The sequence below is a fragment of the Perognathus longimembris genome, chromosome 4, assembly GCF_023159225.1.
Source record: "Perognathus longimembris pacificus isolate PPM17 chromosome 4, ASM2315922v1, whole genome shotgun sequence".
In the NCBI taxonomy this organism is placed as follows: domain Eukaryota; kingdom Metazoa; phylum Chordata; class Mammalia; order Rodentia; family Heteromyidae; genus Perognathus; species Perognathus longimembris.
The window spans coordinates 15,182,956-15,210,926 of NC_063164.1; the positions used below are offsets into that span (position 1 = coordinate 15,182,956).

At 50.4% G+C, this 27,971-nt stretch overlaps 1 protein-coding gene across 3 annotated transcripts; it reads left to right on the forward strand.

Annotated features, from left to right (window-relative positions):
• Nucleotides 1-142: 142 nt before the first annotated feature.
• Cfap65 (cilia and flagella associated protein 65) lies at nucleotides 143-27,966 on the forward strand. 3 transcript variants are annotated; one of them, XM_048344733.1, is made up of 22 exons: nucleotides 143-822; nucleotides 2,894-3,552; nucleotides 4,807-4,991; nucleotides 9,681-9,783; nucleotides 10,404-10,570; nucleotides 10,731-10,930; nucleotides 11,190-11,335; nucleotides 11,822-12,044; nucleotides 12,344-12,609; nucleotides 13,615-13,815; nucleotides 14,026-14,385; nucleotides 15,789-15,926; nucleotides 17,418-17,663; nucleotides 18,434-18,658; nucleotides 20,028-20,186; nucleotides 20,381-20,531; nucleotides 20,862-20,990; nucleotides 22,048-22,261; nucleotides 22,665-22,793; nucleotides 26,884-27,060; nucleotides 27,308-27,374; nucleotides 27,753-27,966. In XM_048344733.1, the coding sequence occupies exons 2-22, from the start codon at nucleotides 3,388-3,390 to the stop codon at nucleotides 27,942-27,944; spliced, it is 3,843 nt and encodes a 1,280-aa protein (XP_048200690.1). In that variant the 5' UTR covers nucleotides 143-822; nucleotides 2,894-3,387; the 3' UTR covers nucleotides 27,945-27,966. The 3 variants fall into 3 exon arrangements, with proteins under 3 accessions (XP_048200690.1, XP_048200691.1, XP_048200692.1); XM_048344734.1 differs by lacking the exons at nucleotides 20,862-20,990; nucleotides 22,048-22,261; nucleotides 22,665-22,793; ... (1 more) ...; nucleotides 27,308-27,374; nucleotides 27,753-27,966 and adding an exon at nucleotides 20,678-20,849; XM_048344735.1 differs by lacking the exons at nucleotides 20,862-20,990; nucleotides 22,048-22,261; nucleotides 22,665-22,793; ... (1 more) ...; nucleotides 27,308-27,374; nucleotides 27,753-27,966 and adding an exon at nucleotides 20,583-20,679 and having other exon boundaries at nucleotides 20,381-20,552.
• Nucleotides 27,967-27,971: the final 5 nt, after the last annotated feature.

Genomic DNA, 27,971 nt, shown 5'->3' on the forward strand with positions numbered 1-27,971 from the left:
CGCGTCCCGTATCCACGGAGACGGAAACATGGCGGACGTGAGCGCTCTTAGCGTTGGTCTGCGTCCCAGCGAAAGGCCCGAGTGACCAAGGGCAGATCTCTGTACCGAAAGGCCGCCTTCCCACCCTCCAGCCACCCCCCCCCACGAAAAGTCACGGCCGGGGCTCAGCTCCACGCCCTGCAGAGAGCCGTGAGGCTGAGATTTGGGCCAGATCAATCAGACCGGGCGACCGGAAGACCAGGAGGGAAGCGCGCTGAGTATATTGTGTTGCTTTCATTTCTCTCCATTTCTTCTTCGACTCGGCAGGATCCTTTCCCCACCCTCCTCCTCCCCTCCTTCTTCCCCCTTCCTGCTGATCATTTGGGGGGAAACACTTATTGGGTGAAATTAGGTAAATAAAGGAAGACTGAAGCTCAGGGAGATGGGAGAAACTTGCCTATGTCCAGAGAGTTTGTGGGGATGCTGGGACCTTGGGCCCCTTTGGACTGACTGGTGCTCTCTTCTCTAAGCCTAAGCTGGACCGGCTTTCTACCTCTTCGTTTCCCATCTCTTCCTCGTACTTTTTCTGGAATAGTTTCTTGTGCTGAGGGGAGATTTTTCAAAGCTGTCTGTAGAACCCCCTGAAGTCAGAGACAACCGTGAATGGGACAGGACTGCAAAGCCACCCCATGACAGAAAAGGGGTGACACTTTCTTCCTTGTCTCCCCAGCTTGCATTTTTTAAAAATCCATCAGAACATCTACAAAGCCGTTGAAGATAGGCACCATGGCTTTCTTGTCCTGTGGGCACTTAGGAAAAAGTGCTTTATGAATGGATGGATAAGTGAGTAAAAATAGTCTTTTCCAGAGCTTGGAGAACCCTCTAGGAAATCTAAGTTAACAGAATCTTTTGTTTTTAGATGGGTGGTGTGGAGGAAATAGTATAGTGTGTATAAATTCCTAAGGGTGATTATAACTTTTTTGATACCAATACTGTGGCTTGAACTCAGGGCCTTGTACTCTTGCTTGGCTTTTTTGCTCAAGGCTGGCACTCTGCCACTCAAGCCACATCTCCACTTAAAGCCATTTGGCTGGTTAATTGAAATTAAGAGTCTCATGGACTTTTCTGCTCAGGCTGACTTCAAATCATGATCCTCAGATTTCAGCCTCCTGAGTAGCTGGGATTACAGGCACAAGCCACTAGCACTGGATTTTAAAAAGTTTTGCTTATTAAGTTAAAATACGTTATAATAAGGAGCATAACCACAAACTTGAAAGGGCAAACTAAAATGAAAAGCAAGTCCTATGCAATCACAAACTGTTTTAAGGACTAAGGCCTAATAACATATATATGACACATAAATTCCCAGCTATCAGCAGATAACCTTTTTGATACTGCCATTTGAAGAAGTGGGAAAAGATACCAAGTAGTCCGAAAATGTGCTTGTGTTTTTTAAAAAAAGGTATTGGAGTACTGGTGTCCAATACAGCAGCCACTAGACAAATGTAGCTGATGAGCTGCATTTGGGCAATAGATATAGGTAATCTGGGCCAGGGGTAGTGGCTCATGTCTGTAGTGCAGCTACACAGGAAGGACAGATTAAGAGAATCACAGTGCAGGGTGAAAAAATTAGCAAAGACTCCATCTCAACAATAAGCTGAGCATGGCAATATATATTTGTGGCCCGAGCTATAGGAGGTTGTAGGTAGGAAGATTGTGGCCTAAGTGGTTCAAGTGGCAGAGCTCCTGCCTTGCAAGCATTAAGCCCTGTGTTCAAACCCCAGTACCCACCAAAAAGGTGGACCATTTGAATGGAGATACTGTATAAGCGAAAAATACCACCAGATTTCACAGTACAAAAAATGTAATGTATCTTTTTTTTCTTATTTATTGTCAAAGTGATGTATAGAGAGGTTACAGTTTCCTACATTAGGCACTGGATACATTTCTTGTACTGTTTGTTACCTCCTCCCTCATTCCTCCCTTCCCCCCCAAAATGTAATGTATCTTAATAGTTTTATATCACATTAGGTGATAGTCTATATAGTGGGTTAAATGAAATATATTTCACCCATTTCTTTTTGCGGTGTGTGTGTGGGGGGGGGGGTCCTGGGGCTTGATATCAGGGCCTGGGCACTGTCACTGAGCTTTTATGCTCATGGCTAGCACTCTATCACTTGCACCATAGCTCCCCTTTTGGCTTTTTGGTGGTTAATTGGAAATAAGAGTCTCATAGACTTTCCTGCCTGGGATGGCTTCAAACCACTGGTCCTCAGATCTCAGCCTCCAGAGTAGCTAAGATTACAAGCGTGAACCACCAGTACTGAGCTTCTTTTTGCTTGTTTGATAAATTTGCCTGCTAGAATACATTACATGTGTGGTTTGCATTATATTTTGAAGGACAAAGTCATGTGTATCCATCCATGGATTTTATGGATGATGGCTCCATATTGAGTGTAAAGAATAACTCAAGCTGACTGTTTAAGGTGGATCATCATGGAAATCTGAAAGTCGTGTGCTCAGGCACGTGCCTGAGCAGGGCTAGCTATGGTTAAGTGTGTCTGAGTGTGGAAGTTGATACCGTTTACCTGGGTTCCAAAGGCACAACTGAGTATGTGTGCCAAAGGAAACCAGCCAAAGGAACAGAGTTTCGAGGTGATAGAGCGCTAGAGCCCTGACACTAAGTGTCCCTGCAGCCCTTTGAACATTGGGTGAAAGCCGTGGGTGTTCTGACAAGTAGCATCTGTGTAATGTGCATGACACATTGCATGCAGTTTACATGTGATCATTACTGATGCTTGTATAGAATTTTCAGCTGCAGTCTACCTAGGGATCCCTTTGCTCTAGAGAATCGATTCATTTATCCTTTAAGTCATTACTTCAGGTCAATATGTACTTTAAACATGGACTGCAGGTGCTGGTAGAGGAAACCCGGACGACCAAGAACTCAGCAGTCTCATTCATCTCTTCTTTGCTCCTTACTCGTCTTTCGGCAGGCAAGATCCATTCTGAGGAAACAGGTAGAGAGTAAAACACAGCTTAGTGGTGATGCATGTGGCCCTGCGGAGGGACGGATGGGTCACGTGTAGCCAAGGAAGGGCATGGTTGGGTGAGCCTTATTCCAAACCCCTCCTTCAAGTCCCTTTCCTGGGTAGTGATTCTCTCCACCCTCAGGTAAAGTCATAGGTTTTAATGTCCAGCCTCATTTCTCATGAGGCCACGTCATACCTCTTACCTGAGCTAGAGGGCAGGCCCCTCCTTCCACCTCCGTGTCGGTCATCGTGAGTCTCCCCGGTGGACCTCTGTTTTTCATCCCCTTCCGGTTTCCCCTCCTCTCTCCTCCCAGCCTATATCAGCCAGGAACTTGCAGCTTCTTCGTTAAAACGTTACTTATGTTCCAGGTGCACAATGCTCACCCAGGCAAGCCCTAACCTCCTCACTAAGTTCCGGGAAGGTGGCGACTGCACTGTCAACTCCGGTGGGTCCTGTGTGAGCGCCAGCACGATGGCTGGCCCCACCATCAACGACAGCAGCATGAGTCCAAGTGTCTGCAGTAGCACCATCAGTGCCCAGGTGAGGACCCGCCCCAGGGCAGTGCAGCACCACAGGGCAGAGCTGTGCTGGAGCATGAGGTGGGAACCCCAAGGGACTTGGCTCTCCACACACTCCCCAGAGCCTGCCTAGATGGGGTACCAAGAAGATGAACATGCAATGGAGACACTGTGGGAAGAGAGTTTCCGGGAGCTGGAGCCAAGTGGAGGCTCCCTGGTGGGCCAACACTTCTCTCTTGACCTAAGAAGCTCTTTTGACCAAGCCTCGTAGGACTTTGTGTTTAATCACTGTGTGGATGTTGATGACTTTCTGGTAACTCTGTAGCTCTCAGTGTGTGGCAGTGTTAACGTCTAGGGTTGTGACTGTGTGGTGTGTTGAGAGAATGGTACCTGTCCTCTTAGATGTGATGTTACTACATTAGCCTTCCTTTGGACTGGGTTCTGTGGGAGGCATCTTGCCCTTCACCTGTGCTGTTCTGGGCCTTTCTGCCTTTGGATTCACTTGCTTGGCCTTCCTGATCTGCTGTGAGCTGAGAGGAGACTAGAAAGTGAGAGGAAGAGAGAAGCCAAGCCCTGTCTCTATTCTTTGTTGTTGTTGTTGTTGTTTTGGCCAGTCCTGGGCCTTGGACTCAGGGCCTGAGCACTGTCCCTGGTTTCTTTTTGTTCAAGGCTAGCACTCTGCCACTTGAGCCACAGCGCCACTTCTGGCCACTTTCTATATATGTGGTGCTGGGGAATTGAACTCAGAGCGAGCATTCTTGCCACTGGGCCATATTCTCAGCCCGCCCTGTCTCTATTCTCTCTGCCTTTGCTGGAACTGCATCTCCCCCATGGTTCCTGTTCCTACCAGACAGGCTGTAGGGCTCCAATAATCCCACTCCTTCCCCTCACCTGACCACTGCTCGATGCTGGTAACCCCTGGTGTCCTTCACTGCCCTTGATTGTGCATTCCACTCCAGGCTTTAAGCACCAGAGTGGCTGATGCATCAATTGATACTTACAGTCAGTTATCCTCCCTCATCTGTGCCGCTATAATGGCTGTAGAAAGCTGGGTACCAGTACCCATGGCTTATGCCTGTCATCCTAGCTACTTGGGAGTTTGAGGCTAGCCTGAGCAGAAAAGTTCACAAGATCCCGTATCATGCCCCAGAGGTGAGGGCTGTTGTTATTCATGTCAGGTGCTGCAAACAGGGCTGGGGATGGGCAGATCTTTCCCTGTTCTCTGGGTCTTTGTATCCTCCTAATGCAGCCTTCCTTTTCCCTGACCACTGAACAGCCCACCCCCCCTTCGGATGTCCAAAGGTGTGGTCCAAAGAAGCGGGAAAGAGTGATCAAGAGAATTTTCTGGGGCATTGAGGTGGCTGAGGAGCTGAAGTGGAGAGGCTGGGAGCTGGGGAAGGAGACCACAAGGAACCTGGTCCTGAAAAATCTCTCCTCGAAGATCCAGAGGATAAAGTACAGGTATGAGAATGAGAGGCCAGGAACCCAGGCCCTGAGCCCTCAGGTCCTGAAGCAGGTCCTACAACAAAATTACAAGTTCCACATAAACTCAGATGGATGTTCCCACTGTGCAATTTGAAGAAGTCTACCCAGAGAGCCTCATGTGACTGGATTCAATCGTGGAATAATGACAGAATCTAACGTCTTCCTTCTGCCACCTAGGTACTCCCTCCATAGATACAGCCTTTTTACCCATAGAGAGAAACGCTGTCACCTGCCCTTTTGTGTAAGACTCGCTTGCTTTTCTCAAATAGATCTGTGTCAGTGTCCCTAAATAGTATTAGTAATATTATTGTATTATTATAATACATGTATATTATATAATATACTATTATTATATTATTGATATGCTATTAAACAATATGAACTTGATGTAAATAGAAGACTATGGCATACTTTTTATTTGTGCCGGTACTGGGGTTTGAACTCAGAACTTTGAGCTCTTGCTTAGATGGTGCTCTACCACTTAAGTCATGCTTCCATTTCTGGCTTTTCACTGATTAAATGCAAATAGGAGTCTCTCAGATTTTCCCAGGCTGCCTAGGGCTAGCTTCAAACTGAGATCTTCAGATCTCAGCCTCCTAGGTAGCTAAAATAACAGCTGTGAGCCGCCAGCACCCAGCTAGAATGTGGCATGCTTTTCTAACTCTCTTATTTTGCTCAGTTATATCTATAAAACGTATCCATGGGCATTTCTAGTTCTCTCTTCTCATTGTGGGGCAGTGTCCCAGTGTGTGACTGTGACATAGCCATGCGTTCTTTATGGAGGGACATTTGGGTTGTGTCCAGCTTGAGGCGATTCCCAGCAATCCTGTGAAAGTCTTGTGATGTACAAAGGTTTTTATGGAGTATAGATAGGGGAGGAGAATTGAGGGTTAGGATATGCACATGTTCACTTTTTTGCAGATAAAGCTAAACTATTTTCTAAAGTTACAAAGACAGAATTTGTTTATATCCCCCCTCAAGCCTGTAAGAATATCCATTCTTCTACCCCCTTACCAATAAGTGCTATTGCCTGGATTTAAATTTTTTTGCTAATGGTAACTTGTTGCGGCTTCAATTTACATGTCCTTGATCCTTCTAATTACTGATTAGTGAGGCTGAGCATCTTTTCATAGGTTTTTGACCATTTGCATTTCCTCCTTTGTGAAATTCACGTTGTAGTCTGGGTTCATTTTTCTTCTTATTATTATTTTTTATTTTTTATTTTTTGGCCAGTCCTGGGCTTTGGACTTAGGGCCTGAGCACTGTCCCTGGCTTCTTCCCGCTCAAGGCTAGCACTCTGCCACCTGAGCCACAACGCCCCTTCTGGCCGTTTCCCATATATGTGGTGCTGGGGAATCGAACTGAGAGCTTCATGTGTAGGAGGCAAGCACTCTTGCCACTAGGCCATATTCCCAGCCCTGGGTTCATTTTTCTCTCCCTCTCTTCCTCCTTCCTTCCCCTTCCTTCCCTCCTTCCCATTTCTTTTCTTTTTCTTCCTTCTGTCCTTTTCTTTCTTTTTTTCCTCCTTTCCTATCTTTCCTTTCTTTGCTGTTGCTGGTGGCCTTGCATTTGCTATGCCAGTGTTCTACCACTGGAGCCTCAGCACCAGCCCCCGAGCCTGGTTTTCTATTTGGTTACTCCTCTTTTGCCTTTGTCTTGCTCATTTTGGTATGAGTTCATATCCTGGATACTGACCCTCTGTCTGTCGTGTGTTATGACTGCCTTATCCCACCAAGTGGCTTGTCTTTTCCTCTCTTTATTGTGTCTTTTGAAGAACAGAAGCTTTTAATTTCAAAGGAATCAAATTTATTGATATTTTTTCTGTTAGGAATGGCGGGGTTTTTTTGTACTTTGCTTAAAAAGTCCTCTGTGCCTCTTGATCGTGGAGATATTTTCCTATATTATTTTCTAAAGTCCCCATAGATTTGCCTTTTATATTTATCTTGGATTTAGATGGAATTGATTTCGGCGAACGACTTGGTACCTGATGACATATTTTTCCTCCATTAACTGCCTCGGGATATCCACACTTGTTGGAAAGCTCCTGCTTTCTTTGATGATTTCTCAGGCCACTGGCATGTATCAAGTGTCTTGAGATATACAGGTTCATATTTGGACTCTTGTTTCCTTGTTGTACTTGTGTGTGTGTGTGTGTGTGTGTGTGTGTGTGTGTGTGTGTGTGTTTTGCCAGTCCTGGGGCTTGGACTCAGGGCCTGAGCACTGTCCCTGGCTTCTTTTTGCTCAAGGCTAGCACTCTACCTCTTGAGCCACAGCGCCACTTCTGGCCATTTTCTATATATGTGGTGCTGGAGAATTGAACCCAGGGCTTCATGTATGGGAGGCAAGCACTCTTGCCACTAGGCCATATTCCAGCCCCTTGATGTACTTTTGTATCAGGCCAATATGAGCCCGAGTGAGTTATTAGAGCTTGTAGTAAATCTTGATGTCTCATAGTGTAGTAGCATAAGTCCTCAACCCTTTCCTTCTTCAAGATTGCCTTAGCTATTCTTAGCCCTTTGAACATTCATATAAATCTTCAAACAGTGTAAAAACTTTTATGATTTTTATTGGCATTTAATCAAATCTATAGATCAATTTGGGAAGAACTGATATTACAACACAGACTCTTTAATCCATGGAATATTTATTAGATTTTCTATCATATCTCTTAGTAAGCTATAATGTGTGTGTGTGTGTGTGTGTGTGTGTGTGTGAACATTGGTACTAGTACTGTAGCTTGAACTCAGGATCAAGGTTTTCCCTTAACTTTTTCCACTCAAGGATGGCACTCTACCACTTGAGCCATAGGTCCATGTTTGGCTTTTAGCTCGTTAATTGGAGATGAGTCTCATAGACTTTTCTGCCCAGTCTAGCTTTGAACTGCAATCCTCAGATCTCAGTTTCCTGAGTAGCTAGGATTACAGGTGTGAGCCACTCATGCCTGACTTAAATTTTTGTTGTTGGTTTTGTTTTGTTTTCTGTAGACAGCATGCACAGTTTTTAGTTAGCTTATTCCTAAGTATTTAGTTGTCTTTTGGCATGCTTAGGTTTTTGAACTCAGTGCAAGGCAGATATTCTTATCACTGAAATATGCCTCCAGCCCTTTTCTGTGCTAGTTATATTTTAGATAGGGTCTCGCTTTCTGCCTACTGACCCACAGTTTGCATGTTAGGCCTCTCTTCATAGCTAGGAAAACAGGTAATCTCAATTTATCGTACTCGTCTCTCAGTTGAGAAGGGGCCCCTGGACTTTTGTGCCTGAGCTTGCTTTGAACCACAATCCCTCTAATTTTAGCCTCCCAAGTCGCAAAGACTACAGGCAGGAGACCCTGATGCCCGGCTCAATATGTATTCAGTATTTTTATGATTATATGTATATATACATACATGTGTATGTGTGCATATGCATGTGTCTTATGTATTGTGTTGGCGAGACAGTCATACTAGGTAGTCCAGACTGACCTTGAGCTCAAAATCCTACTTCTGCCTTCCATGTTCTAGGATTACAGACATACTTAGCGATATCTAAAGTTGTTTTCATTCTTTTATTTTCTTTAAAAAAAAAACAACAGGGGCTGGGGATATAGCCTAGTGGCAAGAGTGCCTGCCTCAGATACACAAGGCCCTAGGTTCGATTCCCCAGCACCACATATACAGAAAACGGCCAGAAGCGGCGCTGTGGCTCAAGTGGCAGAGTGCTAGCCTTGAGCGGGAAGAAGCCAGGGACAGTGCTCAGGCCCTGAGTCCAAGGCCCAGGACTGGCCAAAAAAAAAAAAAACAACAACAACAACAACAACACAGTACTAGGGACTAAACCCAGAGCTTTTGCTTGCTAGGGAAGCATTCTACCACTTAAGGCACACCCCCGCCCCAATCCTGTTGCTAGTTTTTGGGACATTATTTTTATATGCCTATTTTATCCAACAACTTTGATAAAGCCCCTTATTAAGTCTGATAATTTCTTTACTAATTCTTTTGGGGTTTTTTTTCTATGTGCACAGTTGTATTTTATGTAGAAAATGGCATTTTCCCTATCTTCCTTTCCAATTCTTACATCATTTTTTTTGTCTTTCCATTCTCTATTGTTAAATGCAAAAGTGCTGAGCAGAGTGGTATAAAGAATCTCCTTGTTTCCTTCTTGTCTCAAAGTGAAAGATTCCTATGTTCCCCACTAAACTGGGTATTTCCTGGAGGGTGGTGGTTGTTTTGTTCTGGTTTGTCTTGTAGATTTCATCAGATTAAGGACATTTTTCTACTTTCCTCTTATTTTTCTCTTTTTTATTAGCATAAACTAAATACACAATGGGTTTCATTGTGATAGTAACAACATGCATATACTATTCTTTGATCAGATTCACCCTGTTTTTTATATCATTCTTAAGGATCTCTTCTCTATTTCTACTTTGATGACAGGTTTTCTTACCAACATGTTGAAATGTATCTAATATTTTTATTGAGATTATCATTTGGGTTTCCCCTCCCTCTTAGTAATATAGATTGTGTTAACTGACCTTTCTTTCCTTATTCCTCTCTATCTCTCTCCCCCTCCTCTTTCTCCTCTCTCTCTCTCTCATGTGTGTGCCAGTATTGGGCTTGAACTCAGTGTCTGGGCACTGTGCCTTCGCCTTTTCTGCTCAAAGGGCTCATTCTCTGCTCTTTTCTGCAGGCCTCCCAAGACCAAGTTCTTCTTCACGGCCATCCCCCAGCCCGTCTTCCTGAGCCCAGGCATCACCTTTACAATCCCCATCGTCTTCCGGCCTCTGGAGAAGGTGAGGCCTGCCAGACAAGCCGTGGAGGGTCAGGAACAGAACTCGGGGCTGAGCAGCCAGGAGTTCCCTTCTCCACACACATATCCCACCAGCTAAAGCAAACACTCCAGCTTGGGAAGTCCTCAAAAGAGGACTCAGTATCGTTAGACGCAAGAGTGCTCCCCATTGGATACTGGGGTAAAAGCCATAATACTGTGTTAGCCCTCAGGCCCCTTGGCCTCTTCTTGCTCCAGACAAACATCCTCAAGACTCTCTGTAAAACTTTTTTGAAATGCACTATGTTGAATCATGAATCATATGTTGCAAAGATGGCCCCAAACCTCTAGGCTACTGTGATCTTCTTGCCTCAGGCTCCTGAGCAGCTAGAATGACAAACATACCATCACATCCGGCGCCTTAAAATTCTTTGTTCCCTGAAAAACAGCCTGTAGTCCCCGAGACCTGAAGGGTCTTGGAGTACAGGAAGGGGACTCTCTCCCCGGGCTGATATGGCGGGCTGTGGCCCAACCCACTCCCCAAAGGTTTTGTTGAAGAGGAATGGCTTCCAGTGGGGGGCGCTTGTTGTCTCTTGGGCACCACTGGTCAATGACTGCTTCCCCCCTTTTCATCCTGCCATGCAGAAGGAATACCTGGACCAGATGTGGTTTGAGAAAGAAGAGGGGACATTCACTGTGTCTCTGAGGGCCATCTTGCCTTGCCACAAGCTAGTTTGCCCACCATCTCTCCAACTGCCCATGTGTGCCATTGGGGACACGGTGGAGGCCTGGTTCTGCCTGGAGAACGTGGGGTGAGGGAAGAGGTTGAGGCGAGCCAGTCCTGGGAGGAGGGAAGATGGGCACATCCTAGCAGGAAGCAGAGGGGCCACCCAGAGCCTCAGCCTTGCTCAGACAGTAGCAATCACCAGAAAGAGCATGGTAGCACGACCTGCCTCTCGCCCACCCTCCCAGGGACCTGACTACCTTCTTCACCTGGGAGCTCCCCAGCCCATTCCAGATCTTCCCCACTACGGGATTACTGGAGCCAGGCTTGGCCTGTAGGATGAAAGTGGTCTTCCAGCCCTTTGTAGCTGTCGTCCATGAAGTTGAGGCCATATGCAGCTATGGAAAGGACAGCAGGCAGAAGAGCAGCATCCAGCTGCAGGCTATAGGTGAGGCCTGTCTTCCTGTCCCTAGAGCCCAGCTGCTGACCCTACCTGGGTCTCATGCCCTCAGGGTGCCTCCCATCTCCCACGGGGTCCCGGCTCCTGCCAGCTTCCACCAGCCCCTCATCTTTCCTCCAGCCTTTGGGCTTTTCTTCCATGGTGTCACAGACTTTCCTTCCTGGAACATGAACCTTCTAAGAACTGTTTAGCTGAGGCTCCATAGACCCCAGTGGGTTCCTCACCCAACTCCCCATCTCTGTTCCAGGCAAATGTGCTCAGCTGCTGGTGAGCATAAGACACAAGCGCTCAGAGGACAAAGATACGGAGGGCCCCCAGAAAGTGTTGCACTTTGGCCCTGTCTCTGTGGGCTCCATCGCTGAGCGGCAGATCAGACTGCATAACCCATCCTCAGTATGTACAAAGGCCAGGGGAGACCGAGTACTCAGGGACCCCAGGACTGGGTACCCCTAGAGTCCGCCTCTCATGCTCTCTATACCTCTGATCCCAAGCTTTGCATAGCCATGTCTGTTGATGCCCATGTGTCAACATCTGTCAACAGATGTTCCTCTCAGGCTAGGCCTAGGTATCTGCAAGTCCCATGGAGAAGCCCTGTAAGCAGCCCCAAGTGTCCTGACCCTGGCGCCATAGCTAGCTCTGATAGTACCTTTGGGAGAAGAAAAAAGTGCTCCCCACTGGTTAGCTTCTGGGCCTGGCCTAGCCTCTTCCATTCTCCTGGTGAAGCAGCTGTACCTCACACTGAGAGCAGCCAGTGGGCCAAGCCTGACTGCCACCTGTCCCTTAATCTCCTCATTGGCTTGCTTGGTACAATGCCTAGACTGCTTAACTCTGAGACCCGGCCCTTTGCCCCCTACAACCTTGCCCTCCCACCCCCTGCAGGTGAACGCTCCCTTCAGGATTGAAATGGTTTCAGACACTCTGTCCAAAGAGCAGGCATTCTCTTGCTCCAAGAGTTATGGCATCGTGCCCCCCGGCGAGAGGAAATGTGTGTCTGTGTTCTTCCATCCCAAGACCTTGGACAGTAAAACTGTGGAATATTTCTCCATCCTGCCTGCTGGATGTGCTTCCCAAACTCTGCTCCAAGTCGTTGGTTTCTGTCGAGGTACTGGCAACAACCCCAGGAGGCTCGTTCCTAAGAGGCATTGCCTCCTGGCCCCTCAGCCTGGATGTCTGCTGCCCCCTGGTGGCCCTGTGGGGAAGCATTGCGGACACCTGGGGATATTCTTCCACAACCCTAGATTGAAGGGGCTTCTGTCCTATCAAGGCTGGTTGTGTCTCTAAGTAGCACCACCTTCCAGCAGGAGGACCCTTACCCAGACATTGTATGGGAGGCTGATAGCCAGACCCACTTAGGTGGCCTCAGGACCCACTCACTCACAGAGACCCATCTCCTATGCCCAGGTCCTGTTGTGTCCCTTCAGCACTACTGTGTCAATTTCAGCTGGGTCAAGCTTGGGGAGCAATCAGAGCAGACCCTGTGGATTGAGAACCAGTCACGTTGCTTGGCCCACTTTCAATTTATCATTGACTGCCAGGAGAGCGTCTTCAATATCAGCCCTACCTTTGGGACCCTGGTGGGCAAGGTCCGCCTGACCCTGCACTGTACTTTCCAGCCCAAGCACCCCAACATCTACTTTCGACGAGTGGCCTGTCTTATCCACCACCAGGCAAGTTGTGGGTAAGAGGTCTCTGTGTCTTGGGCAGGGGGGGGGGCAACCTGAGAACCAGTAATGAAGACAAGACTTCGTGGGCACTCTCCTGTATTCTGGAACTTCTGAGCCTGTCTGCCTGGGTCAGCCCAGGCTTTGGGAGGTGTACAGGAGGATTCACTCTGAGCTACGTGAGTGTGCTAAGCTTGTCCTGACTACTGCCAGGCCAGCAGCTTTGCTAGTGCTTTGCTGTTGCTGTTGCCATTGGACAGGGATGAGGAAGTTTGGACGTCACTCTGTCACATGCGTGCAGAGTAGAGGCCATGGGCGTGTGGCGTCTGTATTTATGGGTGCCTGTTCATGATGGCAAGTGTGACCAAAGTGTAGCTTGTTGTCCCTGCCAAGCTGGTGCCTAGGCTCTGGCCTGGGGAAAGGGCCTTTTAAAAATCCTCAAGTAAGCCAGGTGCCAGTGGCTGAGATCTGGGGATCATGGTTCAGATCCAGCCTGGGCAGGAAAGTCCATGAGACTCTTATCTACAATTCATCACCAGAAAACTGGAAGTGGTGCTGCAGCTCAAAAAAGGTAGAGCACTAGCCTTGAGCAAAACAGCTCAGGAATAGTGCCCAGGCCCCAAGTTCAAGCCCCACAACCGGAAAAAAAAAAAAAATCTCATGCAGGTGCAATATGAGCCTTGGAATAGAAGGACAGAACAGAGCCAGTTTCTGCTTGCTGGCAAAATGCCAGAAATGCTTATCTGATAGAGTCCTGGCTGGCAGCAAGATAAGCAGTAAATTATCTAGGAAGCCGTAGATTCTGTAAGGAAAGACAGACAATAGCTGAGCATCCTAGCTGGAGGACTGGGATGCTCTACTTCTGGCTTATCCCGGACTCCTGCTAATTCTTGAGCCGACCAGCAGCGATCAGAATGTTCCTTCCACCTGCACCTTCTGCAGTGCAACCCTCAGCACCCTCTTTTTGTACCATGCTTTCTGTACCCTGTCACACATGGACAAATGTCACAGGACCCACTGTTCCTGGACCTGATTGGGACCTGCCATTCGGAGACCATCAAGCCAGTCATCCTGAAACCTCGACATCTCACCTGGTACCGCACCCACCAGGTTCGGGGCCTGGTGTCATACCCTCCCGACATCCTGACCGCCATGCTAAGGGAGAAGAAGCTAGCGCGGGATGCAAATGGGGCGCTCATGTTGCCCAATGAGGTACCATGGATCCCTTTGGGCCTCAGCCTGGAGCATGCTATCCTCTCTAATCCTTGGGTGGTTCTATGTCCCCAGAGCTCGTGGGCACCCCTGTAGTTGGAGATAACATGCTTGGAGCCCATGCAGCCTTTTCTGGAAAGGAGAGGGCGGAAGGAGAGCAGCAAGAGGACAAATGGCAGCTGGGCTCTGCCCTTGTCTTCCCCTGTACAGGGCACGGAGAACGCACCAGCCCTGCAGTTCCCCGGTATCCCGCCCATGACGGAGTTCTTCTTCGATGGCACCAGTGACATGACCATCTTTCCCCCTGTGGTCCATGTAGAGCCTGCTGAGGTGGACTTTGGTGCCTGCCCTGGGCCTGAGACCCCCAACCCTATCCCCCTGTGCCTTTTGAACCACACCAAAGGCAAGATCTCAGTAGTCTGGACACGCAGGTCTAATTGTCCCTTCTGGGTGACTCCGGATACCTTCGATGTACCCCCACTCAAGTCCATGGCTCTGCGTCTGCACTTCCAGCCGCCCAGCCCCAACAGCCTCTATGCGGTGGAGCTCGAGGCCTTCGCTGTCTATAAGGTGGGTGTGGTGCATGCAGATGCGTGCAGAGTGGAGGGAGGGAGTCCCCTGCCTGGTGACCCAGGGCAGGGCAGGGTGCCCCCTAAGGGCACGGCCCTGTTTTACCCCCTCTCATTTATGTGTGAGCCTCCTCCCTCCCCTCCAGGAAAGTACTCAACTGAGATGAAGCTCTTTGGAGAAAATTGGCTCTGAGGGATTATTTCCTTCAGGATCCTGGCTGGTGAGGGAAGGGGTATTTCTGGCTACTTTTCTAGTCCTTGAAATAGGAAGTGGTCCCTCTAAGGGGGCTGTGCGCAGGCAAGAACAGTACAGCCAGGGCTGTGAGACACTGAAGTATACCAAGGGAGAGGCTCCTAGCTGGGCAGCTTCCCTGGGCCAAGGACCTCCACACAGACTGTCCCCGGCTCTGCTGGGCTGAGCGGCCGTTTAGTCCTCGTGTGCCTACAGGCAGCCCTGCTTTCTTCTCCGTCTCTGCCATGTACTGGCCATTCCCGGTGCCTCAGTGCTGATGCTGTCTCTGGCCCATAGCCTTTTCATCTATAATCTTGGTGCCACACCTAAATCTTGAAGGGCACAAAGCTGAGGATTTAATTGCCCCTGTTCTCTTGTGTTGACTGGGGGGCGGGAGGGGGTGTAGAAGTTTATAGGAATAAGGCCCCAGTCTCCTGGATGCCCAAGGCTGACCACAGATTCAAATGCCACCAAGGTCTTTGAAATGTGGCTGCTCCGAAGCCCGGCACTAGTGGCTCCGACCTAACTACTCGGGAAGCTGAGTTCTGAGGGTCCCAGTGCGAAGCCAGTCCAGGCAGACAAATCTGAGAGGTTCTTATCTCCCTTTAACCAGCAAAAGAAAAGCTAGAAGTGGAGTTGTGACTCAAATGGTAGAGCACCAACCTTGAGCAAAAAAGCCAAATGAACTTGTGAGGCATTGAGTTCAAGCCCCAGCTCTGGCACACACACACACACACAGCAAGAAATGTGACTGGTCAATAGAGATGTGCCATCAGCAAAAAAAAAAAAAAACATATCCAAGTTTCAAAGATTTAATTGTGAAGAGAATGTGAAATATCTTACTAATCATTTTGATGATGATTATCTATCTTAAGCCCTAAAATTTTGAATTTATTGGGTCAAAGAAAAACTATTATTAAAATTAACTTCACATGTTTGACTTCTTCATGTGGCCACTGGAACATTTACCATTGCCTTTGTGGCCGGCGTCTGCGGCTCACGTTGTATTTCCATTGGCTAGCGCTTCTCAGCACGTTCCTACAGAATGAATGCTGCCTTCACATCCCACCCCACCCTCCTCCGGGCAGCCAGAGGGAGGGAGGGGACGTGGTAGCGGCCTTCCAGAGCTGGGCACCAGCCTCTGAGCTTCCCTATGAGCTGGCTCCCCGCAGGCACTGTGGAAATACAGTAACATAGAAGAGGATTGCACCGTGTCCCCACCCTGGTGTCTGAAGGTGCAGGTTCGAGGCCACAGCTATAATGCTGTCTCAGAACACCGCATACCCCAGTATGCTCTGGATACACCCAAGGTGAGCATATTCCTGACAGCTGGGGGAATGCGGCAAGGAGCCCTGGGCTGCAGATCCCTCTGGCCCTCTATCTGATGGCTCCTGGAGCACATTCCCATAGCTTCCCTGGGTGGATCTGAGCCACGACGCTGGGCTGGAACCGTCTGGGAGTTGGACACCAGCCCGTCCCTGCCCCATCTGAAGTACTCCTTTGGTCCTCTCACCCTTGAGTTTAAAACTCTCCGGCTCTCTCAGCTTTGTCCTGCTCACTGAGCACCCACTTGCCAGGCCCCAAGTCCCAGGTTAGGCCCTAGGGATTATGACAGCTTAAACTACAAGCCTTGTCCTTGAACAGCTAGAATTCCCAGCCCACTCCCCAGGTCCTAGGGGGCCCTGTCTGACCTCAGAAGCAGATTGACATAGGGCTAAGAAGTGCAGCGCAAGAAGGCCAGGCTGCCAGCTGCCAGTTCTTCTGTGGCCTCTGAGACCTCCTCCCAGCCTCTGGCACCCTTGTGAGCTTCTCCGTTAGTCATCCTGTTGCTGGAAGGGCTCTAATTTGAGATAATAGATTGAGATGGTCCTGCTTCCCCCCACCCCCCAGCTAACCTTTTGTCCTCTAACCCCAAACCGGAGTCATCCTGATATCTGGCTCAAGGGTCTCTCCTTCCCAAAGCCCTCCCAAACTCACAGAGTTCCCCTCACTGACTCCCTCAGCCCCTGCTCTGGGCTTCTGGGAAGAGCTGTCTGTGGCCTTTAGTGCAGTCTAGCAGATTCTGGCCCCTGTTGTGCTGAGGCATGTGTGCACGCACACACACACACGCGCGCACACACACACTTCTTGTCCTGAGTTGGAACTTGGGTCTGAGACAGTCGTGTGTGTGACCTTGCTCCGTTCTTAATCTGGTGCTGATTATAACCCCAGGAGAATTTGGAATCTAGACTTGTAGGAACTGGCTCCCCTCAACCACCTGTGAAAGAATTATCTAGAAGGTCCACCACCTGTAATCCCAGCTACTCAGGAGATAGAGGCAGGAGGATTGAGAGTTTGAGGGGTGGTTAGGCAAAGTTAGCTAAGACCCAGTTTCAAAAACAAAAACAAGAACATGGCGGAGGGTGGGATGAGTGGTAAAGCACTTGGCCACGGGGGCCAGAGCACGGGGGCTCTGTTTCAATCCCCAGGGTTGCCGCTTACCCTTAAGCTCCTCCACCAGGATCTCCGAAACTGGTTCTCCAGAGTGACTTGTAATTTTAAGGGCAGGACTTAGAGCTGTGAGTGTCTCCCATCTCTGAGGTCTCTGGGGGAAAACAGACATTTGTTGGCACCAAGCTCTGGTTTCCCTCAATTCCCTGCCCCCCAGGGCTTGGCTGGCTTGCGGGCTCTCCTCCTGGATCTTCTTGGAGACAGTCTTCCCGTCCCCCCCTCCCCCCCAAATCCACATGGGTGACCCTGAGTATGTATCTAAGGGTCGAGATCTGAGAAACTTCCTCTTTCCTCCTCTCCCCTGCCCTCAGCTGTTTCCTGCAGTGCCTTCTGGTGAGTCTTCCTACCGCAGCCTGCTTCTGGAAAACAAAGGTTCCGATTTGCTGACCTTCAACCTGACCCCCAAGAGCAGCTCGGATATCACCCTCCGACCCACCTCCGGCATTATAGCCCCTGGAGCCCACCAGATCTTTATGATCAGCACCCACCCCAAGGGCACCTCCTGGAAGCAACATCTTTTCTACCTGCAGTTCAACTTTTACCCCCAATATCTCAAGGTAGGATCAGGGGTAAGAGAGCTGAGTCTTTGGAATGGGCCATAAGCTAGGACTTCTTTTTAATCAAAATTACATTCTGATATTGATTTTTAAGGCCCCTAAGAAGTAGCCAGGGGCCAGGCTTCGAGAAAGTAGCATTGTAAGAAAAAGTCCCTTAGCTCCCCCCCCAAAAAAACCCAAAAACTCTGACCCCCTCCTCCAATCAGGGCTCTTGCTTGTGTGCCTTCATGAAGTCTGGGACCAGGATAAAGGCTACCTGCAGATGGTAGAGGGTTTGGATCCAGCCTAGGGATAAGGTCAACATGGTGTACCACATCTAAACTCATGAAATGGTCTATACCGGCTTTCTTAGTCCTGTTATTATTATTATTACTTTGCCAGTTCTGGGGCTTGAACTCAGGGCCTGAGCACTGCTCCTGAGCTTCTTTTGCTCAAGGGTAGCACTCTACCACTTGAGCCACAGCCCCACTTGAGGCTCTTTCTGTGATTAATTAGAGATAAGAGTCTCACAGACCTCCCTGCCCGTGCTGGTTTCAAACCATGATCCTCAGGTCTCAGCCTCCTGAGGAGCTAGGATTACAGGCGTGAGCCGCCAGTGCCCAGCTGTCCCTGTGTTCTTTTCACTATACCTTCAACGGAAGCTGCTATGCCAAGGCTGGCAGAAGGCCTTTGCTTCCACTTCCGAGGTGTAGGGGGAGGGCTGTCTTGGAGCTGTTGGGGAGCCAGAACCTCAAGGTGATGACAGCCCCTTCCCTCCTTCCTGTGGCCAGGAGGTGAGCATGCAGAGCCGGGAGGAACCAGTGCAGCTGAAGCTGGACACCTGCAAAAGCATCTACTTCAAGCCCACCTGGGTGGGCTGTTCTTCCACCAGCCCTTTCACATTCCGCAACCCCACACGCCTGCCTCTGGAGTTTGAATGGAGGATCTCCCAGGAGCACCTGAAGACCCTGACCGTCCAGCCCTCCAAGGGGATCGTCCATCCCAATGAGAGCCTTGTGAGTGCTCTGGCCCGTCGCCCAGGGTGAAGGGGAGAGTCCCCTTCACCTTCATCGTCTTTCACTTGTGATGCTCGTGGTCTGTGATGTGCTCCACCCACCACCACTGTGGGCCTGTGGGCAGGTGTTACTACCACCTCATCACCTCCATCAGACAGAGAATTCACACTCAGGGGAAAGAGTAACTTCTCAGCTCCAAGGTTAGGATGTGCAGAGCTAGGTTCTGACAAACATTTCTTTGGTTTTGGTTTTGGTGTCGCGCTAATCCTAGGGCTTGAACTCAGGGCCTGGGCACTGTCCCTGACCTTCTTTTTGCTCAAAGCTAGAGCTCTATCACAGCTTTTTGGTCATTTTAGTGGAGATAAGAGTCTCACGGACTTTCTTGCCAGGCCGGCTTTGAACCACGATCCTCAGATCTCAGCCTCTTGGGTTACTCGGATTATAGGTGTGAGCCACTGGCAAACATTTACAATGTTAGTACCCAGAGCAGGCCCACACCCTGTTACCCATGGTGCCCAAAGCTCTGAGTGCTAGGAGTGGTGTGGAGTGGCAGTGTTTGGGGCAAATGAATAGCTCACGGTAAGCAATGAGGAAGGCGACGCCCAGAGTTCCCAGCTGCAGTTAAAAGGGGGATATGAGTTGCAACCTAAAACAGCAGGCCTTGTTCCCAGCTTAGAGGACAGGCTTGGATCACGAACCACCAACACGGTGTCTATAAGTGCCCAGGGACAGTAAACATGGACAAGAGAAGTCATGCAGACTTGGGAGTTGGCTCGAGCATCCTGCCCCAGCGCCTGCCCTCATCAGGCTCATCCTGGGCCGGTTACCCCACTTCTCCTCATCATGAAATGAGTGTTAAAAATAATACCAGTGCTAGGCACTGATGGCTCATGCTTGTAATCCTAGCTACTAAGGAAGCTGAGATGTGAGGATTATGGTTCAAAGCCAGCCTGGGCAGGAAAGTCCGCGAAACTCTTATCTCTAATAAACTACCAAAAAAAAAAGCCCAAAGTGGAGTTGTGGCTCAAGGAATAGAACACTAGACTTGAACAAAAGAAGCTCAGGGACAGTGCCCAGGCCTTAAGTTCAAGCCCCAGAATCGGCACATGTGCACACACACACACACACACACACACACACACACACACACACACCATGATAATAATACTACCAGTGACCAGCCATGGGGTTGGATTAAGGGCCTCAAGGGTTGATATCATGTGGGTGAAATGCCCAGCACAGACAGGGCAGATACTCAGAAAGTGTTACCCAAACTTAAACAACTTGCCATGGGACCTCTGCTGGCTAGGAGCCTGGGGAGGGGGACTCTGGAGGCCCCTGTGCAGGGGGCCATTTCCGTGACCCCCAGACACTGTCGTGGATCTTCAGTCCCTTGGAGCAGACCAAGTACCTCTACCGAGTGGGAATGTGGGTCTGGGAAGCCGGCCGGAACCTCAACACCAAGCCTCAATCCGCCACCCACTACATGATCCGGCTGGTGGGCATGGGTACCACTGCCAGCCTTGCTGTGAGCACGGGCCTCCGTGGTGGTGAGGGGAGGGGCCGGGGACCAGGTACGGGGGAGGGGGGGCAAGGCAGCAGGTGCCCAGCTCCCTCCACACCCCTGGACCTGCCCTTCCTTGGGGACGCCCTGAGGAGAGAGGGGTGAGAGCAGGGGTGGGGGCTGGGGGGACCACGGCAGCCAGCGGACCCTGGTGTTAGGCAAAGGTGAAAGAGCTGGACTTCGGGAACGTGCTGGTGAACAGCAGGCAATCCAGGGACCTGGTTCTCCTGAATGAAGGCAACTGCACCATCTCTTACCGCCTGGTCCTGGAGCAGACTAGTCCCGAGGGCTTAGAACATGACCTCCCAGGTACCTGAACCCCGGGGTGGGGTGGGGGGGTTCAGGGAATTGTATATCTAGGGGGGTAGGGGCGGTTCCTGCTGAAGACAGGTCACCCACGCTGTGGTCTGGGTTAAGCAAAGCAGAGATGAATCACCCACGCTTCCAGTTTCTAGCAGTGTGGCGGGTACTTGTGACGCAGCAAGTATGGCCCTGACCTGCTCCTCGCCCCCCTTGACTTGGCGCCTCCTCTCAGCCAGTGCTCTGCTGGCCCTCAGGGCAGGCTATCTGAGAAGGGAAGGAGAGGCCAGGCTGCCAAGGGACCCTGAACTCACCCCACCCCACATCATCCCCAAGCAGCTCTGCAGCTGGACCGCTCCGAGGGGAGCATGCCGCCCCGCTCCCAGGACACCATCGGCTTGACGGCCTGCCCTAAGCACAGGTTCCAGTACTCCTGGACCATCAGCTACTCTCTCCTGTCCCACAGAGGTACCTGAAACCCAGCACAGAGAGGCCGGGGGGGGGGGGGGAGCTATGTCAGATGGGATGGAGGTGTGCCGAGGGCCTAGGGCGGAGCGAGTGGGGGCAGGCGGTGCTGTGCCCTTGGGGTCTTGTTGAGGATACCAAGTCTGTCTGTGCGGGCTCCTGTCCCTGTGTGCATCTGAGCTGTGGAAGGCTCTCTCGGAAGTGGCAGAGAGCATGATGCCTGCCAGTGGGATTTTAGGCAAAGCCTCGGCCTCTCTGGGCCTCAGCTTTCTCCTGAGGCGGGGCAGGCTGGATGGGGGTGGGTGGGATGGGGCTGGGGACTCCATGAGATTGGGGTCTGCCTTCCACACTTTTTGGCCCTGTGGTCTTAGGAAGTTGTTTCAAATGCCTTGTGTATCTGTATCCTCATCTGTAAAATGAGGATCGTCACGGCAACAAGCCCCCCAAAGGAATACCAGGGCCCCAGTGTAGAAGGACCTGGAAAACACGACGCTAAGGGAAAGAAGCCAGTCACAAAAAGCCACATATGGAATACTTCCAGTTATTTGGACCATCCAGAAGAGAAATGTGTGTGTGCGCATATGTATATTTATGTACATATATATGTAAAAATGTGTATATATTAATGGGTACACATATTTTTTCACACCACAAGCAGATTAGCGGTCACCAAGGGAGGGGAGAACAATGTATAATGGTTAATCTGTGCTGGTTTTCTTTGGTGGATGACACGTTTTCTAGGAGAGCAACGATGGTCCCATCACTATGTAAATATATAAAAAATCACTGAGCTGTGTGCATAAAAAGAATGGACTGTAGTAAATAAATTATGTGCCCATAAAGCTCTGAATGAAAGCGAGTATGAAAACCAATAGCGGTGCGTATTAAATACAGAGATTACGTAAAGCACTTAAGAGAGGATCTGGCACCCAGGAAGTCTCGGGCCAGGGTTGGCCGCTGTTGGAAATAATCCAAAGGCAAAGGCATGGCTTCTGCTCCCTCACCCAGGACCTGCTGGGGGAGAGTGAGCCCTCCCCTCTCTCCCACCTTCTGACCCCAGATAACAAGGTTAGTGAGAAACAGGAGCTGTGTCACGTCTCCCTGGCGGCTGTGTATCCTCTGCTCTCCATCCTGGATGGCTACTCCATGGGCAGCACTGAAGGCATCACCAGGAAGTATCTGTGGCGCCTCTTCAACCTTGACACACTCAACAATTACCTGGCACACGAACCCACCCCCAAGGAGCTCACCTACAAGGTGCCCACTAGGCACAGGTAAGCTGAGGCTAGAAGCAGGCAGGGACTGTGTTGTTCACGTTCTCAGAGCCGTCTGCTCGCCCCACAGCAAGAACCTGCTTCCCATTGCTTTGAGAAGGTGGCCCACCAAAATTCTTTCTTTTAAAATTGCTATTATAAAGGTGATGTACAGAGGGGTTACAGTTACATAGTATACAGCTAATGAGTACATTCCTTTGGGGACAATGTCACCCCTTCCCTTGCCCAAATTCTTATCTGTTCATGGCAGGGGGGGAGGGGGAGGCCAGGATTGGCTGGAGGGATGAAGAGCCAGGTAGCTCATCCCTGCCTGAGTCACACCTGCAGGGTGGGGGGATGGGAGTAACCAAGCCCCAGCCTGCACTCATCCTCTGCTCTGAATCTGGTTCTTTGTTTCACACAGCATCAGCCAGATGCCTACTGTCTTAACCCCTTTGAATCTTGACTTCAATTTTGGGGCAGCACCGTTCAAGGCTCCACCCTCTGTGGTACTCCTGGCCCTGAAGAACACTGGAGTGGTGCCCTTGGACTGGTATGGCTGGCCTGAAGGGAGTCACGGGTGGGGACTGGCTGAGAAAGTCCTGCCGATGGGAGACCTGGCTTCCTGGGTTTGTGGTCACCACCGGGCCTCTCAGTGATGAGGTACAGGGCCCAGGTGCAATGTGGGTTTCCCAGTGGCTCCCAGGACCTGTTGCTCGCTAAGTCTTGTCAGTAAGCTTAGAGCAAGGTGGAGCTGTGCTCACGGAGACAAGACATCACTGTCTTCGTAACTGAGAAATGGAAATGTTCACGCACTGCTGTGTGCCAGGTTCTGTGCTTTATCTGCCTTCAGTCCTATGATCCTCACAAGCAGCCCTCTCTGAGAAAGTCCTCTGCCAACTCAATTGAAGAGGCCCAAGAGTCCGCAGTCAGTGATCCAACCAAGGCCATTCATTGGTGGAGACAGAGCTGAGCTCAAACCCAGCTATGTCAATTAGGCAGCAAAGTTTTGTTTCTGAATACCAGGAGTGTCTAGACACTGGGCTGCCTGACCGGTCTCAGTTTAAAGGGTAGGCCCAAATGGAAATGAGTCCAGAGTGGATGGGGAGAACAAGAAAACCACCACAGATGGAGTTGCCGTGGAGGGCATGGCTGAAGGGAGCTTCGTTGCTGTGGAGAGGGTGGAGGCTAGCCCAAGAGCAGAGCTAGAGACCTGAGCGTGCCAAGCCTGGGCTTTCCTATGCTTCCCTAGACTCCCATTAGGGCTCAGAATGTGTGCCGAGCAAACATCCTGTTTCCACGCCAAGGCTTGCTCTTCCTCCTTGCCTCTGCCATGGGCCTGGATTTCCTGCTAAATGTCTTTTTTGAGAACTTCCAATTTTGCTTGGCTAATGCAAGAGTCAAAAGTAGAGCCTCCATGTGGGTCAGGCTGGGGAGGAAGCCAGGCCCGGCCTGGGCATGGCAGGATAGTGTGAGCGAACAGATGCAAGTGGGGCGTCTGTGCTCGGCACCTGCTGGCTGAGCAGAGGGGTCTCATGGTCTAGGGGGCGATGAAGGGGGGGGGGTGCACTGTCATATGGGAAGTGGATGCCCTTGCATTTTGATAGCCCTAATGGAACAAGATGGAGAGGTTGGCTCTTCAGGCGGCTCCTGACTGGGAAGGGCTGGCCTGTGGGTAACTTGGGGCTGCTGGCTTTGAGTAACTGGGAAAGTTTGGCAGGGCTGCTGGTGAGGAAAGCCCAGGGCCTTCTTTGAGTTCCGGATTTGCCCTCCATGAGACGATTAAGCAAAGTAGGAGCCAGCCCTTTACAGGGCTCAGGGCTTTGGCCTGTGTCCTAGAATAGAGTAGGGTGGATGCAGACACACACACACACACACACACACACACACACGAGCAGCCCAGATCACACTATGGAGAGCCAGGCTGCTGGAAACCGGGCTGGGAGGAAACCCAGGCAGAGTGCCCGTTGCTGGACCTCACCCGCAGGAAACCTGGCCGTGCTCGTTCTAGCTCCCTCCAGGGTTCCCAGGGCCTGACTCTCCTGGACTTTTTTGTGTTACTGTGTTTCCTTTCACTTTCTTAGAAGGCTATTTTTTGCAAATCCTAGCTTGCCTCTCCTGAGCTCATAAAGAACAGACGGAGTTTTATTACTGCCAGGACCAGTCCAAACACAGGAGTGTATAGAGAAAAAAAAAATGACCTGAGGCAGAAGGCAGGCAGGACGGAGGGGGAGCCCCAGGTGGGAGGTGGAGCCTGGGGTGGGGTTGGGGGAGCGAGGCAGCAAGCCGCCTCCTCATGACACCTCTGCTCTGCTTGGCTCCAGGACGGGCAATGTTCGGGGACTTGTGTTAAAGGGCAGAACCCCTTACAGATGTGAACTATGCTTCATGTTACTTGTTACCCATGGTCTAAAGCTTTTGCTGGGTGCTTCCCGGACGAAGGCTTCAGGCATTTCGTCCGAGTAGGAGTATGGAGCAGCCTGGTCTCTGCTTCTTCTGTTTAAACAGTTGCTTATTCTACATATATAAGGACCTTCAATTATTAAACCACAGCTTTATTAGAAGACATTTCCAGGTGTGTGTGTGTGTGTGTGTGTGTGTGTGTGTGTGCGTGCATGTGTGTGTGTGTGCATGCGTACGTGCATTTGCCACTTGGAAGTTGTTGAAAAGAAAATGTGGCTGGGCACTGGCGGCTCACGCCTGTCCTCCTAGCTACTCAGGAGGTTGAGATCTGAGGATCATGATTCAAAGCCAGACAGGGCAGGACATTCTGTGAGACTCTAATCTCCACTAAGCTGCCCCCCAAAAAAGCCAGAAGTGGAGCTGTGGCTCAAGTGGTAGTAGTGCACTAGCTTTGAGCATAAAGGTCAAGGTCAGGGCTGAGGCCTTGAGTTCAAGCCCCAGCATGGGCGCCAAAAGATATTTAAAAAAAAAAAAAAGGAGATGAAGAAAAGAAAGAAAGAAAAAGAAAATGTAGTCTAGGAATGTGTCTTAGTGGTACAGTGCTTTCCTAGCATGCATGAAGCCTTGGGTTCGATTCCTCAGTACCAACCACATAAACAGAAAAGGCCAGAAGTTGTGCAATGACTTTAGTGGTAGAGTGCTAGCCTTGAGCAAAAGAAGCTCAGGGACAGTTCCTAGGTCCTGAGTTCAAACCTCAGAACCGGCAGAAAGAAAAAAAAAGAAAGAGAAAAAGGAAACCTGTGTGTGTAACCTCATGCATGTATTCATGCTTTTATTTCTACAGTTAATTCCCAAAAATGGGATTTCTGGGTCCAAGGACATGTGAATTTCTTATTCTAATAGAAGCTGTCAAAATTTTTCCAAAAGATAGTAGCAGTTTTCTCCCTCCCTTCCTTTCCCCTCCCTCCGTCTCTCCCTCCTTCCCTCCATCTTTCCCTCCCCCCTTCTCTGTCTGAGGGTGTCCCTTCTTTCTCAAATTGACAGTATTGGACGAAGCTTTTTTGCCTCAATGCTGTGAAAGTTTTGGGGTGTGTGTGTGTGCCTGATTCTTGGCAGGGGTCTTTGAACGCATGCTGTCTCTTTTCCTTTTTCTGGCCTTCCTTGGCCTAGCTTGCCGCCAGGGTCAGTTCCATGCCATCTCTGTGAGATGGACGAGTTCCATCAAGTTGTGACCTTGGGAATTCCCTGTGTGCTAATCTTGTCAGCCAGTTGGGGTGCAGCATCTACTTCCCAGCCTTGCGAGGCACCAGGTACACTAACTCTATGCTGCGGGCTTCATGCTGGCTGGATTCAAGAGTGCCAGCACAGGTGCCCACTGGCGGCTCACGCCTGTAATCTTAGTTACTCAGGAGGCTGAGATCTGAGAATCATACCAAAACCAAAACCAGCCCAAGCAGAAAAGTCCATTGAGTCCTATCTCCAATGAGCCAGCAAAAAGCTACAAGTGGAGGTGTGGCTCAAATAGAGTAATGGCCATGAGTAAACAATTCAAGTGAGAGTGTGAGACTCTGAGTTCAAGCCCTAGTACCAGCACACAAAAATGTGCCATCCCTCCTGAGCACTGGCACCTGTTCTCTACTCGTGCCCAAGCTGGCCTTGGTACCCTCCCTCCCAGAGGCACCTAGGTGATGCTGCCAGCCTCAAATAGCCCCTTCCTAACTGCTTATCAAAGAAGAATTTGTGGCTACCTCTAAGTGACCCGTATATACGAATGGCCCCTGTGGCCCCTTTCATCTTCAAAGGGAGCCCCAACCTTCATTTTCCCTTAGTTACCATGGCTCTAATTCTGTTCCCAGGTTTGGGGGCCATTACAAAATGGCGATGCAGGGGCTGGGAATATGGCCTAAGCCCTGGGTTCGATTCCCCAGCAGCACATATATAGAAAATGGCCAGAAGTGGCACTGTGGCTCAAGTTGGCAGAGTGCTAGCCTTGAGCAAAAAGAAGCCAGGGACAGTGCTCAGGAGTTCAGCCCCAGGACTGGCCAAAAAAAGAAAAAAAAAATGGCCACGTGTGCAGCCACATTTGTTCAGCTGTATATGGCCAGCCTGCCAAAGGGGTATGAGCGCGAGAGACATGGTGGGATTTCCATCTCTGTTCCTCCAGAGCAGGCCCCCTCTCTGTGCTGACTGCCCCACCCTTTGCAGGGTCTCAGTCTCATTGCTTCCCACTCCTCTTCTAGGGCCTTCCTCTTCCCAAGTGACCAGCAGCTCGACATTGAGTTGTGGGCAGAGCAAGTAGAGCTTAACTGTGCGGAGCTCCATCAGATGCGCGTGGAAGACAATTGCCTCTTCTCCATCAGCCCCAAGTCTGGGAGCCTGTGTCCTGGCCAGGAGCAGGTGGTGGAGCTCAAATACAGGTGCTCCTCTACCCTGTCACCTTGTACTGGCCATCCAGGAGACCCTGTCCTCCACACTTTCCTGGCGACTCAGGATACCTTGAATGGGAGGCCATCCTTTGCAGGGGAGGTCTTATACCTTATCCCAGCTCAGGTGTGAGTCTCTCCCAGGGGCTAGCAGCCTCACTTCCACAGGTATGCCATGCCATTTGTCCTCTCACTGGAACCAGGCCCGGGACTCACTCGGACCTTTTCGCCTCCCTTCCAGCCACCTGTTCATAGGCACAGATCGCCTCCCCGTACTCTTCAAGGTGTCTCAGGGCCGGGAGATACTGGTGAGGCCCCAGCACCCTGGTACTGCCCTGAATCCCCCGCTGAAAGCCAGGCTTCCTGGACAACCAAGTCCAGAGGAGCAGGGAGCCATGGCCCCTGGGGATCTGGGGGTTTGAATGTCTCCGCTGGGTGCGCCAGCACTCAGTTCCTCCCAGGGAGGGATGCTACTCATGGACTTTTTTTGGCCAGTCCTGGGGCTTGAACTCGGGGCCTGGACTCTGTCTTTTGCTCAAGGCTCTCTACCACTTGAGCCACAGCGCCCGCTTTTGGCTTTTTCTGTGTATGTGGTACTGAGGAATCGAACCCAGGTCTTTATGCATGCTAGGCAAGCACTCTACCACGAAGCCACATGCCCAGCCTCATGGACTTTTTATTTCCAGCTGAATTTCATAGGTGTGACTGTGAAGCTAGACCAGAAGTATGTGCACTTTGCTTCCACCGACCACAGTTTCATCCCTGTCCGCATCGGCGACGCGCTGCCCCCACGGCAGGTGAGTGATCTAGATCGGCTGCACCAACAACAAGTCTTAACTGTTGATCGCTGCGTATCTGCAACAGCTGTTGGCAGTTGACAAAGACACTGCCCTGCCCCTACAATA